This window comes from Artemia franciscana, chromosome 18, assembly GCF_032884065.1.
Source record: "Artemia franciscana chromosome 18, ASM3288406v1, whole genome shotgun sequence".
NCBI lineage: Eukaryota > Metazoa > Arthropoda > Branchiopoda > Anostraca > Artemiidae > Artemia > Artemia franciscana.
The window spans coordinates 30372808-30391430 of record NC_088880.1 but is presented as its reverse complement, the minus strand read 5'-3'; the positions used below and the strand labels follow the sequence as shown (position 1 = coordinate 30391430).

Below are 18623 nucleotides of genomic sequence, written 5' to 3'. Positions count from 1 at the left end.
AAAGCCATTGAGCCAAAAAAAGAAAGAATTAATATGCAATTTTAATTTTAATAATTTATGTGTGGAGAGCCAAAATCAAAGAACGTTCAGAAATTAAATAAAAAAAAACTAGTTTTTTAGCTGAAAGTATGGAGCGACATTAAAACTCGAAACGAACAGAAATTGCTCCGTGTATGAAAGGGGTTGTTCCCTTCTGAACTCCCCGCTCTTTACGCTAAAGTTTTTTACTGTTTAATAAAGTAGAATTGGGAGAAAGAGTCAAACTTTAGCGTAAAGAGTGGGGCGTTGAGAAGGGAACACCCCCTTTCATACACGGAGTAATTTCTGTTCGTTTTAAGTTTTGATGTCGCTCCTTACTTTCAGTTTAAAAAAACTAGTTTTTTTTTTAATATTTGCGAAGTGACAACGATATGCTGACAAGAAAACTACCATACTAAAAAATAAACATAATATTTTGTAATCAAATTAATCTTTCAAATTTTTTGAAATTTAAAAATGCAATGTTTTTCTTTTGTAAGTAATTAGTACATATCGGGTATGAGTAGGGAGACTGTCACTCATGAGGGAAGATTCAGTCATGGGTCTACAGGTATATCGATTTACCAATTAAATAATTCACTAATTAAATAATTTCTCTAATACGAATAACTTTTGCAGATATGACATAATATAAATGCAGAAGTCCCGATTTTCCATTGTGGCTAAAATGTAACTTTTTGTATGCAGTTTTTCACTCATTGCTTTAATCATTAATAGTTGAAAAAATACATGTTTGAAAAAAAATCGAGGCATCTTTCTAACTCAATAAAATCTGGCAAAATGGAGTTTTCCATATAATCTTCTTGGATTGCCCTTTAGGAAAGTGTTACAGGAAAAATTAGAAAGTTATAAAGCTCAACAGGGGATGAGTTTTTGCAGCAAGTTTTCCCAGTGCTATCTGAAAAAACTGCATGGGGGCTAATAAAACATGTTTTTTTGGCACTATGTAATTCCTGGAAATTCGGGAATAATCAGAGAGAGAATCAGGAATTTAAATCCTTACTAAGGTTATTTTTGTTCGCAAAAAGTAAGCGTGTTAAAGTCTAAATAAGTTTATCTTTTTATTGAACCAGTCTCTTTAAAACTCAAGTGGAAGCTGTTAGGGGAGACTGTGGGGAAAACTCGATGTGTGGGGGAGGCCGCTGGAGTATTCATTTTAATATATTCTCATATATATATATACATATATATATATATATATATATATATATATATATATATATATTGTGAGCTTCCCCTTAGATTTTCATCAATATAATATTAGCAATTTATTTAGATCAACCTCAAACAAGTGCAAGCAAAAACTGCACAGAAGCAAACTGCATTCAAACCAAGGTGAAGTGGTTGCCTCATCCCTCTCCTCTATTTCTTCCCCTGAAAAATGATACAACATGGAAATTAAAAATATTAATAAAACAGATAAGGTTTTGAATAACCAGCAAAGGGGGGGGGGGTTATGAACAAGGACCTAATGGGACTGGGAGCCAAAAAAATGGAAAAGGAAGGTAATGAAGAAATATAGCCCAGAATAACTGACGAGCAGTAAAACAGTGGTATAACTCAGTATATAATGGAATTCAACTACAATAATAGCCAATGGCTTGAGGAGGTGGTCTATATAAAATTATAAGAAAATATCTCCATAGAGCTATACGATGGTATTTTTTTGAAAATCAAACTTGTTAATTAAAGCAAAAATTTATAGACAACGTAAAATATATAAAATGAGTTTGGGCTCAATCACAGACTAAAGGTATTCGACAGAAGCAATGTTGCTAAAGCTCTGAGAGATATTGTACCGATTCGCTGGTCAAATTGTCCCAAAAGATTCTTTTTAGGGCAGTTATATCCTATGTCAATTACCAAGAACGATACAGTCAAACCACATTGGCAACACTGTACATTTTGACACAAACGGTACAATTAAACCATGTTAGCAGCGCTGTGCAATTTTACGATGTTGGCAACTTTGTATGTATGCTCCATAAGCCTACTCATTAATGTTGAAAAAAAAACTAATCCTAGGCAGCGGAACAGCGCTGCCCAAGTAAAGAGTGATGTGAACACAAACATTATTTATTTATTTTTAGACCAGGGACTTCGTGTAGAAGGAGTTGTCGTAGAAATTTCAAAATGGTTCATTTGATTGTAAATTAAAAGGATTAGTAAACTTTTTAATAGCCGAAAATGATACGAGGGCAACCAGCTCCCCCCATAATTTCCCCAAAGACATAAAATCAAAATTGTGAGACAGCCCTTTTGTTCAGCGTAATGAAAGGTCTGGAAATTATGACTTTGATGATGACACTGCCTTCGACAGCCCACAGGAAAAGGGTTTTAACTTATGCCCTGGATACTTATAGGGTTCTTACAGAAAGGGTGGTCGTATAAACTTTGAAGTGAGCTCATTGGACTGGTAATCAGAAGTTCGAGTGCCTTTTTCAAGATTCAGAGTGATCGGAGGGCAGCTATCCCCCCTACGTCGTATTTTACCGAAATATATCTGGTAGGAATTTTGTGATAGCCATTTGTTCAAAAAGAAGCGTTCAAAAATCATAGGCAGCGCAACTGCGCTGCCTAAGTAAAGAGCGATGCGGGCACAATTGATTAATGTTTTTTTTTTTTTTTAGATCAGGGCACTTTGTGTGGAAGTTGTTGTAGAAACTTCAAAAGGGGCTCATTCGATTGGAAATTGCAATTTCTATTTCCCTATCTAATAATCAAACGTGACTGGAGGGCAACCATCCCCCAAGCAAATCATTTCCTCCAATAAATCCAATCAGAACTTTCAGATAGCCATTTTGGTCAGCACAGTTGAAAGGTTCGCTCACAGTTTTCCCCTACCCCTTCACTTTTTTTAAATTAAGTCAACTTTCGTCAGGCTAGTAAGTTTGGATGGATAACTTTATTCTTAATCAATAATGTATATTTGAAATTAAATATAATCAAGTTCTTATGACATATATACCGTTATCAAAATATCCTTTTTTGAAGTTGGATCATTAGCACGAGTCAATCTTTACTTATCGGTAGTTACCACACAATGTTTGAATTAGTTTAATAAATTTTTACCGATACACAAAACCAGCAACTCAGCAAAACCTAGAAGAAGAGACAGCCGCAGCATTGGGTCACCCGTCTCCATAGAAAAAGTCAAGAACTGCACTTACCAAGTCTGCTATATTTGCAATTTGTATGGAATCTTGAACCACTTCAGCTCGTCTGCTTCCATTCCTTTTTCCAAACTGAAAAAGAATGAAAAAAAGAGTGGAGAATATCCTTCAATATGCAATATCTAAACATCCAAAATATTCGATGTTCTATACACAAAAATCCAACAGACAGTAATAGAAAACAGCATATTGTCGACGTATTATTAAAAATACGTAGGTATTTTTTTCCAAGACCACACTGCCTTTCTATGACGAACAAATAAAAGTTCAAATGACCATAATTCCATTTAGTATACTGTTTTCTGAAAACAGATAAAAAGCTTGTCTATTCGTTCGTCATAGAGAGACAGTGTGGTCTTGGAAAAACTAGGTTGTAAGCTATTGCTTCCCCTGGATTACGGCTAACACATTCCTTAATATTGGACATGATCATCTCTAACTTTGTTGCAAGCTACAGCTGTAATCCTTGTCATTTAAGTAAAACACAAACTATTTTAAAATTCGATTCTTGAAAAGCTGCATGATGTAGTGGATATCGTGTTGGATTTCTGCTCTGAAGGTTCTAGCTCGATTCCTGCCAGAGACCATTTTAACACATTTGTCAATTTAAGGCCTAAATGAAATTTCTATTAATAACCACTAAATGGGATCCTTTTGAAAGACACCATTTATGATCGATCTCTTATGAAATCGATATAACTCTATTTTTAGGAGCTATGGGCTGATTTATTTCATAGTATCGGACATGATCATCTCTTACTAGGTTGCAAGCTACTACTGAAAATATGATATTCAAGTACAAAATCAACCATTTTAAAATTGTGTCCTTGAAAGCATGCAGGGTGCAGTGGATGAAGTGTTGGTATTTTACTGCAAAGGTCACAGGTTCAATTCCTGCAGCAGACAATTTATATACACTTGTCAAGTTAACAAAAAAACAAAGTCTAAACAAAACTTGTGTTAAAAACGAATTGACTGACAGCATTTACCATGAACTATAATAATCCTCTTTGTAAAAACTTACATGTTCCCCATTTATAAAAAAAACCGTACTGATTCTTTATATAAAAATTTTTGATATATCTACTACCATGATACAGATAAACTTGTATAGTTCCCATTTATAATGAACTGTATCAATCTTTTATGTAATTAAATAAAAAAACGAGTTTTTTAACTGAAAGTAAGGAGCGACATTAAAACTTAAAACGCACAGAAATTACTTCGTATATGAAAGAGGCTGCTTCCTCATCAACACCCCGCTCTTTACGCTAACGTTTGACTCTTTCTCTCAATTCTTCTTTTTAAAACAGTAAAAAACTTTAGCGTAAAGAGCGGGGCGTTGATGAGGAAGCAGCCTCTTTCATATACGAAGTAATTTCTGTGCGTTTTAAGTTTTAATGTCGCTCCTTACTTTCAGTTAAAAAAACTCGTTTTTTTTATTTCATTTCTGAACGTTTTTGAATCAATGCATGTTTTGATTTTGGCTCTCCGCAGAGGAATAATCAAAACGAAATCTTGCATTTTTTTTGGGGGGGGCTAAATGGCTTTCTAGTAGTTTTGATCGAACGATTTTGAGAAAAAAAGAGCGGGGAGGAAGCCTAGTTGCCCTCCGATTTTTTGGTTAATTAAAAAGGCAACTAGAACTTTTAATTTTTTACGAATCTTTTTATTAGTAAAAGATATACGTAACTTATAAGATAGCCTTTGTAACGAACTTTTGTATTCTCGTGTTTTTATTACATATATAAGGAGGTTCACCCCATCGTTAGTACCTCGCTCTTTACACTAAAGCTTAAATTTTATCCCAATTCATTAAGAATGACCCCTGAATCACAAAAGCCGTAGAATAAATAGTTGAAATTACTAAAAATACTTTAGCGTAAAGAGCTAGGTATCATAAGGAGGTGACCCCCTTATATGGGTAATAATTTCTGTTTGTTTTAAGTTTTATTGCTGTTCCTTACTTCCAGGTGAAAAAGCTTTTTCACATTTATTTTTTAATTTTTTTTTTAAATAATGCTAGTAAATCCTGCTCTCCCTTCATGGAAGTTTTCTTCTCCCATGACAAATTCTCGATGGAAAGTTCCCCCAGCATATCCCACTCTTCTCAACCCCTCCCCCCAATCAAAAAAATTCTCCTGAAAACGCCTGTACACTTCCCAATAACCATTACTATATGTAAGCACAGGTCAAAGTTTGTAACTTGTTGCCCCTCCCACGGGGACTGTGGGGGGGGGGGTAAGTCGTCCCCAAAGACATAGTTATAAGGTTTTTCGACTACGCTGAATAAAATGGCTATCTCAGAATTTTGATCCGTTGACTTTGGGAAAATAATTAGCGTGGGAGGGGGCCTAGGTGCCCTCCAATTTTTTTGGTCACTTAAAAAAGGCACTAGAACTTTTCATTTCCGTTAGAATGAGCCCTCTTGCAACATTCTAGGACAACTGGGTCGATACAATCACCCCTGGGAAAAAAAAACAAAAAAACAAAAAAACAAAAAAACAAATAAACACGCATCCGTGATCTGCCTTCTGGCAAAAAAATGCAAAATTCCACATTTTTGTTGATAGGAGCTCGAAACTTCTACAATAGGGTTCTCTGATACGCTGAATCTGATGGTGTGATTTTCGTTAAGAGTCTATGACTTTTAGGGGGTGTTTCCCCCTATTTTCTAAAATAACGCAAATTTTCTCAGGCTCGTAACTTTTGATGGGTAACACTAAACTTGATGAAAATTATATATTTAAAACCAGCATTAAAATGCGATTCTTTTGATATAGCTATTGGTATCAAAATTCCATTTTTTAGAGTTTTGGTTACTATTGAGCCGGGTCGCTCCTTACTACAGTTCGTTACCACGAACTGTTTGACTAATGATCGTTTCTTAATATAACAATTTTTCCAGTCTATATAATTTTGCTTCATCAGATGCTGGATTCAGGCAAAATCTATTAAAAATTTGAAATATTCGGCTCTTTCCCATTATGTGGTACTGAATACATTATTGAGCACGTGATTACTGTCGGAAATTTTAACAAAATACAGCTTCGGTCCTTGTATATATAAATTCTTTTAAGGATCATCTTTTAATATAATAATATGAAAATCACAAACAGGAAAAAGCCTATGGCTTTTTCTGATTTGGAATAATACGGATGAAGGATGACAGATTACCGAATGTTGTCCTTTTTGGCCAACCGTCTGGGGCTACACGGAAAGCAGGTCGTCCTTGTCTGGGTTGGGAGGATGTCATAGATAAAGATTTAAAGGAAATGGAACTTCCAGGGAGAGTGTAAAGACGGAGGCTTTAAATAGATTAGGTTGGAGGAGGAGAGTGCGTAGCTGTGTTGGCCTCATGAGGCTTGGTTCTCCAGTGAGTTATTATTATTATTAGTAGTAGTAGTAGTAAGAGACGAAATTAAGAGAATTAGGCAGCCAACTAAGTCCAATATGTGCCATGGTTTGCTCTCTACTAGGTTTCAGGCATCTCTAGAGACATGAAACCGATGAAACTTACATAATCCCTTATGATTAACTTGACTGGTCTATTTAATTAACGGGTTTATTATCATGTCTTAAAAGAAAGTTATATATCATATGTCGTTTTAGTTACCTCCAAGATAAAATAATGAAAATTATATAATTAAACAAGAGGGCTCAGTTCTTTTGGGCTTGAGTTCGTTCTCTACTTTAATTGTGAATTAATTAATTCTGATATTTGTTTTTAGAGTCTTAAATAATTTTAATGTATTAAAGTTAAAATACTGGAAACACTTAATTTTTTTCAGTAAACTGCTGATTATGCTCCAGTCTTGACAGTGGTGGTTTTAGAGGAGGATCAGAGTTACATGCCCCAGGCGCAGAAATTTTGGGGATGCAAAATTTGAAATAAATAATCAAACTATTTTAATTATTAAAATAAAGTTGAAGGCATGTGTAATAAATCATTAATTCAATAAATTCAATTATAATTAGAATAGATGATTTAATACAATATTGTGAATCCCTTGATAGTGAATAAAAGTGCTTGACATGGAGAACAGATTTTTCCTAAATTTTTAGCTTAATTTTATATTAATTTAGATAATATTTACATTAGAGAACGAACTGTAGTCCATATCAACTAAAGTATTATAAGGAATCATTCTAAAGATGATGAAATTTCCTTAAGATATCAGCATAGGTAAAAATTTTCCATACCGAGAATTCAACTAGGGCCAACTAGGTGAGAGCCGGCTATCCTAACTACTAGACCATATAGAATATATCGATATATCTGATTAATGAAGGTTTAGTAAAGAACAAACTATAGCCGATAGTATCCGGGATGCAGCGGTAGCAAACAATCTAGGCTACGGTGGTAGCTAGTAACCTAGTATGAGGCAATCACGCCCCATAGTAAAAAACCAAATAGGTTATAGTATTTCGTTTAACTTCGTTAAAAACAAAGTACACTATTAGAACTGCCTTATCTAAAAGTCTTATTTAGAAAACTCACAGTCCTTTGACTCTAGTTATAGTAAAGAACCACCTCTAGCCCATGTTAACTGAAATAATCTACAGACAAGATAATTTGAAACAAACATATTTTGAAAATTATTTCTTTTTTAAGTAAAGGGTAAATCGCGTTTTAGTCCTTAGAAGGCACGGGAGCAGTCAGCCCTACTAATGTTAATTTTTGCTTTGTTCAAGTTTGATTCGGTTATTTATTGTATTTTCTGTTCGTTTCGAGTTTTACATATGGTGATTTGTGGTAGTATTGCGCTAGGAGGGTTTTTCCAATTTTCCCACATTTTTAGCTTAGTGGAGCTCTACTTTTTTTTCTTCAAAAACTTGCTTTGTGGAGAACATTTAAAAATTAATCGCTATCAAAGCTAACGTTACTTTGAATAGTGGATTTGGCAAATATAGAATATGCATTACACTTAAGAATGCACCCAAGAACAATAAGAATTCTTGAGAAAAAAAATTGCAGTTTTAGTCCATTTTCAGAATGAATTTTATAATTAGTTTGAGGCCTTAGTCTTCTCTTGGACAAATAAGTGTTTTATCTAAGGTCCGAATCTAGGTTACCGTTTTCAAAGCTTGTATTATAACATGAAGTTCATTAAAAAAGTTTCATTAATAAAATGGTAAAGAATTTTTAAGGTTATGGCTAGGTGGCGTTACCTTTCAGTGACAAAATAAAGTTTCCACTTGTTTATAGGAAAATTATTATTAATTAAATATTAACATCATTAATTATTTTTACATTAAATTATTAATTACATTATTAATTACTAATAATTATTAACAAAGCTAAGAACGAACTGAATGCAATCGCGCATGCTAAAACTTTAAAATTCGTTAGAAAAATTTTTGGTCTATTTGCTATTCCAGCTATATTTAAAGAACTAAAGCGATTTGAAGATTCAACTGATTTTTCTTTGGCAAAATTTCTGGGAATAGTTCTTTGACTATATTGTTCTTTAGATTAAAATCTGAACTGACAACAGCCAACTTTTGTTTCTCATAAGCTGATGTTCTTAGACTACCCATTGAAGGTGAAGAGTTTTCCTCTAGGATAAAACTAAGAAACCCCTCAAGGAGTGTAGAAACATTCCAGCTCAGATTCCATTCCTCAGGATGGTGAGCACTCGTGGTCAGACAAAGACTTGTATCCACTGCAAACCTTCCACTTGGCGTAACCATATAAAATTTTGGGGGGCTGGAGCGATACTCTTCAGGAAAGATCAGTTTTCCATGATAATAACCCCCTTCAAACGGACTATTTTCTGGCCCTTGCATTACAAAATGCCATTCAAGAATGTTTGATGGTAGTGGTTCAGCAGTTATATATGGCACTGGATCTTTTTTTAGATGTATATAATCTTGCTTAAGCCGACGAATCGCTGTTTCCATAATTTGAATATTTTGATCTGCATGTGCTGAGGTAATTGTATAATACAAAAGAGATTTTGCTGCTGAGATAATCCTTTCTTTTTTTAACCAGCATGTACAAAAGTCATAGAGATTTTATACAAGTTGCTACAGCAATTCCAATATTTTTGCTCTTTATGTATTTTGCCCAGCATATTAAAAAATGTAGAATGGCACCAAAAAATAATGTCATACCATTTTTCATCAATTGCATCTTTAGACATGACGCAAGTCAAAGAAACAGCTAAGGCACACTCAATAGTTCAGTTTATTGTAATCTATATCTTCTATATCTATCTTTATATATAAAAATAAGTTGTATGTCTTTTTGTTTGAGGGTTTGCATATGACGTGTGAAAAATAAAGAAGAAAAAGAAAACTAAAAAAGGAAAAAAAAGTTAAAAAACTAAAAAGAAAAAAAAGAAAAAAAAGAAAAAAACTAAAAAATAAAAAAAGTGAAAAAAGAAAAACTAAAAAAAGAAAAAACCTAAAAAGAAAAAACCTAAACAAAAAAATAAAAAAAAGCTGAAAAAAATTAAAAAGGCTAAAAAAATAAAAAAAATAGAAGCATTTTTTTTAACTGCATATTTCGAATATTTCGAACACATATACTGTGTTCATCAATGATATACAATGATGAACACTGTATATGTGTTCGACATATACAGTTAAAAAAATTTATATGTGTTCACTGTCAATTGATTTCAGGAGACAATTACAACTTTGAACTGAAAGATGAAATAAAACTTTGATTAAATCGAATAAAAAACAAAACTAATTTTAAAATTTCCATTTATTTTTCTAGTTTGAATTAAAAAACTAATATTATTGCTCAGACACCATATATATTTTTACAGTTTACTTAATAATCTTAGCAATTCTGAACTGAAAGCAAAAATGAAATTAAAAATTAGATTTTTTTCTTCGGAATTATTGTACAAAAGATACACACTTGAGAAATTGAGCCAAAACATTTGGTTCCAGCAGACAATTACAACTTTGAAGTGAGAGATGAAATAAAACTTCCGTTGATTAGATCAACAAAAACAAAACTAATTTTAGAAATTTCAGTTATTTTGTAGTTTTAATTAAGAAACTAATATTATTGCCCAGACACCATAAATGTTTTTAAAGTTTACATCATAGCCTTAGTGATTCTGATAAAGAAATGAAGCTAACTAGCTAAATCTATCTATATAAAAATAAGTTGTCTGTCTGTCTGTGGATGGATCAGGTGACGTCATGTTTGTTCGCATATGACGTCTGAATTATTTCACACTAATACAAAAGAAGAAAAAAACTAAAAAAGGTAAAAACTACAAAAAAAACTAAAAAGAAAAAAAAACTAAAAAAGCTAAAAAACTAAAAAAAACTAAAAAAAGGTAAAAATCTAATAACTAAAAAAAAACTGAAAAAAATAAAAAAAGGCAAAAACTACAAAAAAATAAAAACTAATAAAAAAACTAAAAAAGCTAAAAAACTAAAAAAACTAAAAAAAACTAAAAAAAGGTAAAAAACTAAAAAAAACTAAAAACTAAAAAAGAAAAAAACTAAAATAAGGAAAAAACTGAAAAATAAAAGAGAAAAAGAAAACTAAAAAAATATGAATAAATATATATAAAAATAAGTTGTTTGTGGGTTATGTCTGTCTGTCTGTCTGTCGAGTGACGTCGTGTTTGTCCGCATATGACGTCTGAATTATTTCACACTAATACAAAAGAAGAAAAAAAACTAAAAAAGGTAAAAACTACAAAAAAAACTAAAAAGAAAAAAAACTAAAAAAGCTAAAAAACTAAAAAAAAAATAAAAAAAGGTAAAAAACTAAAAACTAAAAAAAACTAAAAAAAGGCAAAAACTAAAAAAAAACTAAAAACTAATAAAAAAACTAAAAAAGCTAAAAAACTAAAAAAACTAAAAAAACTAAAAAAAGGTAAAAAACAAAAAAAAACTAAAAACTAAAAAAGAAAAAACTAAAAAAAGGAAAAAACTGAAAAATAAGAGAAAAAGAAAACTAAAAAAATATTAATAAATATAAAAAATATAAATATAAATATAATATAAATTAGCAATCAACAAAGCACCGAGACACAAATGACGACCGGGACACAGGGAGTATAAATGACGACCAGGACATAAGTAAAAAAAAAAAAACTAAAAAAACTAAAAAAATGGTATAAACTACAAAAAAACTAAAAACTAATAAAAAAACTAAAAAATCTAAAAATCTAAATAAACTAAAAAAGAAAAAAAAGAAAAAAGGAAAAAAATAAATGAGAAAAACAAAACTAAAAAACGAATGTATATACAGACCGGGACACCGGGATACAAATGACGACCGGGACACAGGGAATATAAATGACGACCGGGACACAGGGACACAACTACAATGGGGACGCCGGGGGGCACAGGGGGATATAAATGACGACCGGGACACCGGGACACAAGGAATATAAATGACGCCCGGGACACTCAAAGAGAAATCACAGACTGGAACACCGGGACACAAATGACGACCGGGACACAGGGAATATAAATGACGACCGGGACACAGGGACATAACTACAAAGGGGACGCCGGGGTGCACAGGGGGATATATAAATGACGATGGCGACTCAGGGAATGGTCGATTAGCAATCACCATCAACAAAGCTCAAGGGCAATCATTAGAATCATGAGGTATAGATCTGAATACGGATTGTTTTCCCATGGACCATTATATGTTGCATGTTCAAGAGTCGGTAAACCTGACAATCTATTTATATGCACAGACAATGGGACAGCAAAGAATGTTGTATATTCGCAAGTTTTACGTAGTTAAAAACATATATATATATATATATATATATATATATATATATATATATATATATATATATATATATATATATATATATATCTATCTATATTCACAGGTGGGACATAGGGACACAACTACAATGGCGCGTAACTAATATGGCGCGTAACGACTTACGCGCGCGGGGGGGCTTGGGGGGGGCGCGAAGCGCCCCCACCAACTAGGTGTTGGGGTGGCGCGAAGCGCCACCCCAACAGCTAGTCTATATATATAAAAATAAGTTGTCTGTCTGTCTGTGGATGGATCAGGTGACGTCATGTTTGTTCGCATATGACGTCTGAATTATTTCACACTAATACAAAAGAAGAAAAAAACTAAAAAAGGTAAAAACTGCAAAAAAAACTAAAAAGAAAAAAAAACTAAAAAAGCTAAAAAACTAAAAAAAACTAAAAAAAGGTAAAAATCTAATAACTAAAAAAAAACTGAAAAAAATAAAAAAAGGCAAAAACTACAAAAAAAATAAAAACTAATAAAAAAAACTAAAAAAGCTAAAAAACTAAAAAAACTAAAAAAAACTAAAAAAAGGTAAAAAACTAAAAAAAACTAAAAACTAAAAAAGAAAAAAACTAAAAAAAGGAAAAAACTGAAAAATAAAAGAGAAAAAGAAAACTAAAAAATATGAATAAATATATATAAAAATAAGTTGTTTGTGGGTTATGTCTGTCTGTCTGTCTGTCGAGTGACGTCGTGTTTGTCCGCATATGACGTCTGAATTATTTCACACTAATACAAAAGAAGAAAAAAAACTAAAAAAGGTAAAAACTACAAAAAAAACTAAAAAGAAAAAAAACTAAAAAAGCTAAAAAACTAAAAAAAACTAAAAAAAGGTAAAAAACTAAAAACTAAAAAAAAACTGAAAAAACTAAAAAAAGGCAAAAACTAAAAAAAAACTAAAAACTAATAAAAAAACTAAAAAAGCTAAAAAACTAAAAAAACTAAAAAAAGGTAAAAAACAAAAAAAAACTAAAAACTAAAAAAGAAAAAACTAAAAAAAAGGAAAAAACTGAAAAATAAGAGAAAAAGAAAACTAAAAAAATATTAATAAATATAAAAAATATAAATATAAATATAATATAAATTAGCAATCAACAAAGCACCGAGACAAAAATGACGACCGGGACACAGGGAGTATAAATGACGACCAGGACATAAGTAAAAAAAAAAACTGAAAAAACTAAAAAAAGGTAAAAACTACAAAAAAACTAAAAACTAATAAAAAAACTAAAAAATCTAAAAATCTAAATAAACTAAAAAAGAAAAAAAAGAAAAAAGGAAAAAAATAAAGGAGAAAAACAAAACTAAAAAACGAATGTATATACAGACCGGGACACCGGGATACAAATGACGACCGGGACACAGGGAATATAAATGACGACCGGGACACAGGGACACAACTACAATGGGGACGCCGGGGGGCACAGGGGAATATAAATGACGACCGGGACACCGGGACACAAGGAATATAAATGACGCCCGGGACACTCAAAGAGAAATCACAGACTGGAACACCGGGACACAAATGACGACCGGGACACAGGGAATATAAATGACGACCGGGACACAGGGACATAACTACAAAGGGGACGCCGGGGTGCACAGGGGGATATATAAATGACGATGGCGACTTAGGGAATGGTCGATTAGCAATCACCATCAACAAAGCTCAAGGGCAATCATTAGAATCATGAGGTATAGATCTGAATACGGATTGTTTTCCCATGGACCATTATATGTTGCATGTTCAAGAGTCGGTAAACCTGACAATCTATTTATATGCACAGACAATGGGACAGCAAAGAATGTTGTATATTCGCAAGTTTTACGTAGTTAAAAACATATATATATATATATATATATATATATATATATATATATATATATATATATATATATATATATATATATATATATATATATATATATATATATATATATATATATATATATATATATATATATATATATATATATATATATATATATATATATATATATATATATATATATATATATATCTATATTCACAGGTGGGACATAGGGACACAACTACAATGGCGCGTAACTAATATGGCGCGTAACGACTTACGCGCGCGGGGGGGCTTGGGGGGGGCGCGAAGCGCCCCCACCAACTAGGTGTTGGGGTGGCGCGAAGCGCCACCCCAACAGCTAGTATACTATAGAAATATCAAGCAGATCGTGGTAGCGACCCGGCTCAATAGTAACCAAAAGTCTAAAAAATGGAATTTTGGTACCAATAGCTACATCAAAAGAATCGCATTTTAATGCTGATTTTAAATATGTAAGTTTCATCAAGTTTAGTCTTATCCATCAAAAGTTACGAGCCTGAGAAAATTTGCGTTATTTTAGATAATAGGGGGAAACGCCCCCTAAAAGTCATAGAATCTTAACGAAAATCACACCACCAGATTCGGCGTATCAGATAACCCTACTGTAGAAGTTTCAAGCTCCTATCTATAAAAATGTGGAATTTTATATTTTTTGCCAGGAGGCAGATCACGGATGCGTGTTTATTTGTTTGTTTGTTTTTTCCCCAGGAGTGATCGTATCGACTCAGTTGTCCTAGAATGTTGCGAGAGGGCTCATTCTAACGGAAATGAAAAGTTCTAGTGCCCTTTTAAAGTGACAAAAAAATTGGAGGGCACCTAGGCCCCCTCCCACGCTAATTATTTTCCCAAAGTCAACAGATCAAAATTCTGAGATAGCCATTTTATTCAGCGTAGTCGAAAAACCTTATAACTATGTCTTTGGGGACGACTTACTCCCCACAGTCCCCGTGGGAGGGGTTACAAGTTCAAAACTTTGACCAGTGCTTACATATAGTAATGGTTATTGGGAAGTGTACAGGCGTTTTCAGGAGGATTTTTTGGTTGGAGGCAGGGGTTGAGAAGAGGGGGATATGCTGGGGGAACTTTACATCGAGGAATTTGTCACGGGGGAAGAAATTTTCCATGAAGGGAGCGCAGGATTTACTAGCATTACTTAAAAAAAACAATGAAAAAGTTTTTTTTTCATCTGGAAGTAAGCAGCAGCATTAAAACTTAAAACGAACAGAAATTATTACCCATATGTGGGGCTCACCTCCTCCTAATACCTTGCTCTTTACGCTAAAGTATTTTTAGTAATGTCAACTGTTTATTCTGCGGCTTTTTTGATTCAGGGGTCATTCTTAATGAATTGGGACAAAATTTAAGCTTTAGTGTAAGGAGCGAGGCACTGACGAGGGGGCGAACCCCCTCATATATGTAATAAAAACATAAGAATACAAAAATTCTTTACGTAAGCTAATTTATAAGTTACGTATATCTTTTACTTATAAAAAGATTCGTGAAAAATTAAAAGTTCTAGTTGCCTTTTTAATTAACCGAAAATCGGAGGGCAACTAGGTTCCCCCCCCCCCCGCTCTTTTTTCTCAAAATCATTCGATCAAAATTATGAGAAAGCCATTTAGCCAAAAAAAATAAATATACAAATTTCGTTTCAATTATTCCTCTGCGGAGAGCCAGAATCAAAACATGCATTGATTCAAAAACATTCAGAAATTAAATAAAAAAAACAAGTTTTTTAAATGAAAGTAAGGAGCGACATTAAAACTTAAAACGAACAGAAATTACTCCGTATATGAAAGGGGCTTTTCGTTCTCAACGCCCCGCTCTTTACGCTGAAGTTTTTTTACTGTTTTAAAATGTAGAGTTAAGAGAAAGAGTCAAACTTTAGCGTAAAGAGCGGGGCGTTGAGAAGGAAAAGCCCCTTTCATATGCGGAGTAATTTCTGTTCGTTTTAATCTTTAATGTCGCTCCTTACTTTCATTTAAAAATTTTTTTTTATTTAATCCCATAAAGAAGAACGATGTCAAAATATCAACTTTTTTAGGCCACACCTTTTAGGTGTGGCCTAATTAACCTTTTAGGTGACCTTTAGGTGTGGCCCCATTAACCTTTTAGGCCACAATTTATTTCCGTTTTTTTAGTAACAGTTCTGGCTCTTGATGATTTATAGGCTAAATTATTTAGCAAGTGGTTTTGTATTTTTTTTCTTCTCTTTTTAAGTGTTTGATCAATATTTGATAGGTTTTGATTGTAAGTGTTATCATTTGTCTTTTTTTTATTATATTGTAGCGTACTCCTCATTTTTTGAGGGAATTAAAAAAAAATAAATAAATAAATAAAAGCTGTCAAAATATCAACTTTTTTCAGCATGGAAGAAAAGGCTCCACAAACAATATAGCTCAATGTCATCTTTATCCGAAATCCATCATTGCAACTGCTAAGTAAGCAAGTATCAGGTCAAAGTGATTTTTTATTTATCTTGGCTTGATGTCAGCACCTGTGATTGTAATCCCTCTCTTTCAATGGAAATCACATTCATGCCTGACTGGCAAGTTGCCATTTAGTTCTTAGATCTCTCAAAGGGGGATTTGAAATCCTATTTTGCTGAAGGGGTCAAACAATTTACAATTGTTTTAGTATTGGAGAGGAATTCTTATTAGACTCAATGTTTGATTTGAATTGGAAGCAGATTACTTGGACAAGAAGTTTGTAATAACCCTCTGTAAATTATTACCGAGGTAACTTTTCCTTCAAGCACAAAAATGAAATCTTTTTTCAGAATTGACGTCATCATGGTAGTCATTACCTATGGTAAGTATACTTATTGCTTTCCCTGAATACTTAAGCGTCCGCTGAAAAAGCCGTTTAGCTCTAAACTATCTCAAAGAAGGAACTTACAATCTTTTTTGGGTGAAGGGAAAATACAATTCATGATAATTTCAATACTTGTCAAGACTTTTTTTTTTGCATGAGGAAATATGTAGAGCTTGAATAGCTTATGATATTGTTAACTTGGACAACAGGGTCGAATATTGTCATGTTTGTAGATTATAATGTTAACAAGGAATGGTTTGAATAAGATGCCCCGATGTCCCGGTATGTAATTTCGTCAGTCGACAAACATGACACCAGTCGACACACAAATATGACGTCGCTCGACAGACACACAGACAACTTATTTTTATATATATAGATACGTAAAATTTGCGAATATACAACATTCTTTGTTGTTCCATTGTCTGTGCATATAAATAGATTGTCAGATTTACCGACTCTTGAACATGCAACATATAATAAACAATTTGTATTCAGATCTATACCTTATTGTTCTAATGATTGCCCTTGAGCTTTGTTGATGGTGATTGCTAATCGAACATTCCCTGTGTCCCCGTCGTCATTTATATATGTTTTCCGTTGTTTTCCGGTCGTCATTCGTGTCCCGTTGTCTCAGTCTGTAATTTCTCTTTGAGTGTCGCGGTCGTCATTTATATTCCCTGTGTCCCGGTGTCCCGGTCGTCATTTTTGTCCCGGTCGTAATTTGTGTCCCGGTCTGTAATTTCTCTTTGAGTTGGTCGTCATTTATATTCCCTGTGTCCCGGTCGTCATTTGTGTCCCGGTGCTTTGTTGATGGTGATTGCTAATCGAAGATTCCTTGTGTCCCGGTCGCTTTCTCTTTGAGTGTCCCGGTCGTCGTTTATATTCCCTATGTCCCGGTGTCCCGGTCGTCATTTGTGCCCCGATTCCCGGTCTGTAATTTCGTCAGTCGACAAACATGACTTCAGTCGACACACAAACATGACGTCACCTGACAGACACATCCACAGACAACTTATTTTTATATATATAGATATAGATAGATAGATAGATTAACGACGCTTCTTGACTACTAAGGAAAATATTATCCTGGAATGAGAATTGGTCTAGAACCGACCATATCATTACCGCAGAGTGACTTGAACTCACATCCTTCGAATTCGAAAGAGAGCATCAAAGCCAATATGCTGCGGTAACTTTTCATGGAGTTACGGCCTTTGTAAGACCCTCTTTTTATTTATACCCGCGAATGCAAAAAAGATGAACGTACAAGCGGGTAAAATTTTTCTAAGGAACAAACGTAAAAGTTCTTTTCCCAAGAATTGAAACTAGGGATACTAAAATTTGTTTTTGCCAAAAAATTTAAAATCCGACACAAATTTTATTTAATAGTAGCTTGGAAAACAATCTAGTCACGTCATAAGTGTTGACCGTTACTGCCTAATTTGATATACAGATCCTAATAAATAACAAGAATCAATTTATTTAAGTATTAACGACGCTTCTTAACTACTATGGTCCCTTTTCATCTGAAAGTAAAGAGCAATATTACGAATCAAATTAACAAAAATTCAACCTCCTCAACTATTTGCTCTAAACGCTCTTTAAAGGATTAGATAATAATAGATATACCTACAATATCTTAGACCACACTGTTTTTCCATTTACGAAAAATTAAAACCCATTTTCTCTTTCCTTAATTTTTCGTAAATAGATACATCCAAAAATAAAATTTTTATGCTGACTCCAAATACAAAAAGCTTATTAAGTTCAATGTAACCCATCAAAAGTTACGAGCCTGAGAAAATTTACCAAATTCTCGAACAAGAGGGAAAACTCTCCCAAAAAGTCTCTTGGTCCTAATAAAAATAACATCATGAGACTGAGCATATGAAAGAGCTCTAGTGTAGAGGTTAGGTTTGACGCTCCTATACACAAAAATGTGGAATTTCGCATTTTTGCGAGAAAAAAGAT

At 33.0% G+C, this 18623-nt stretch overlaps 2 protein-coding genes across 3 annotated transcripts in view; both read right to left on the bottom strand.

Moving 5' to 3' along the window:
• Window positions 1-3279, bottom strand: part of LOC136038862 (disintegrin and metalloproteinase domain-containing protein unc-71-like) — a 237913-nt gene extending 234634 nt beyond the window's left edge. For both annotated transcript variants that reach the window (XM_065722314.1, XM_065722315.1), the window contains exon 1: window positions 3210-3279. The gene's annotated coding sequence lies outside the window, so the exon portion shown is untranslated. The remainder of the gene's footprint in view (window positions 1-3209) is intronic.
• A 5321-nt stretch (window positions 3280-8600) lies between these two features.
• LOC136038427 (ubiquitin-conjugating enzyme E2 J2-like) lies at window positions 8601-9116 on the bottom strand. Its single transcript, XM_065721501.1, has one exon. It carries the CDS (start codon window positions 9114-9116, stop codon window positions 8601-8603), a length of 516 nt encoding a protein of 171 aa, XP_065577573.1.
• Window positions 9117-18623: the final 9507 nt, after the last annotated feature.

Coding starts and splice junctions, on each gene's coding strand:
- LOC136038427 (XM_065721501.1), bottom strand. CDS start 9,116: ATGGAAACAGCGATTCGTCGGCTTAAGCAAGATTATATACATCTAAAA.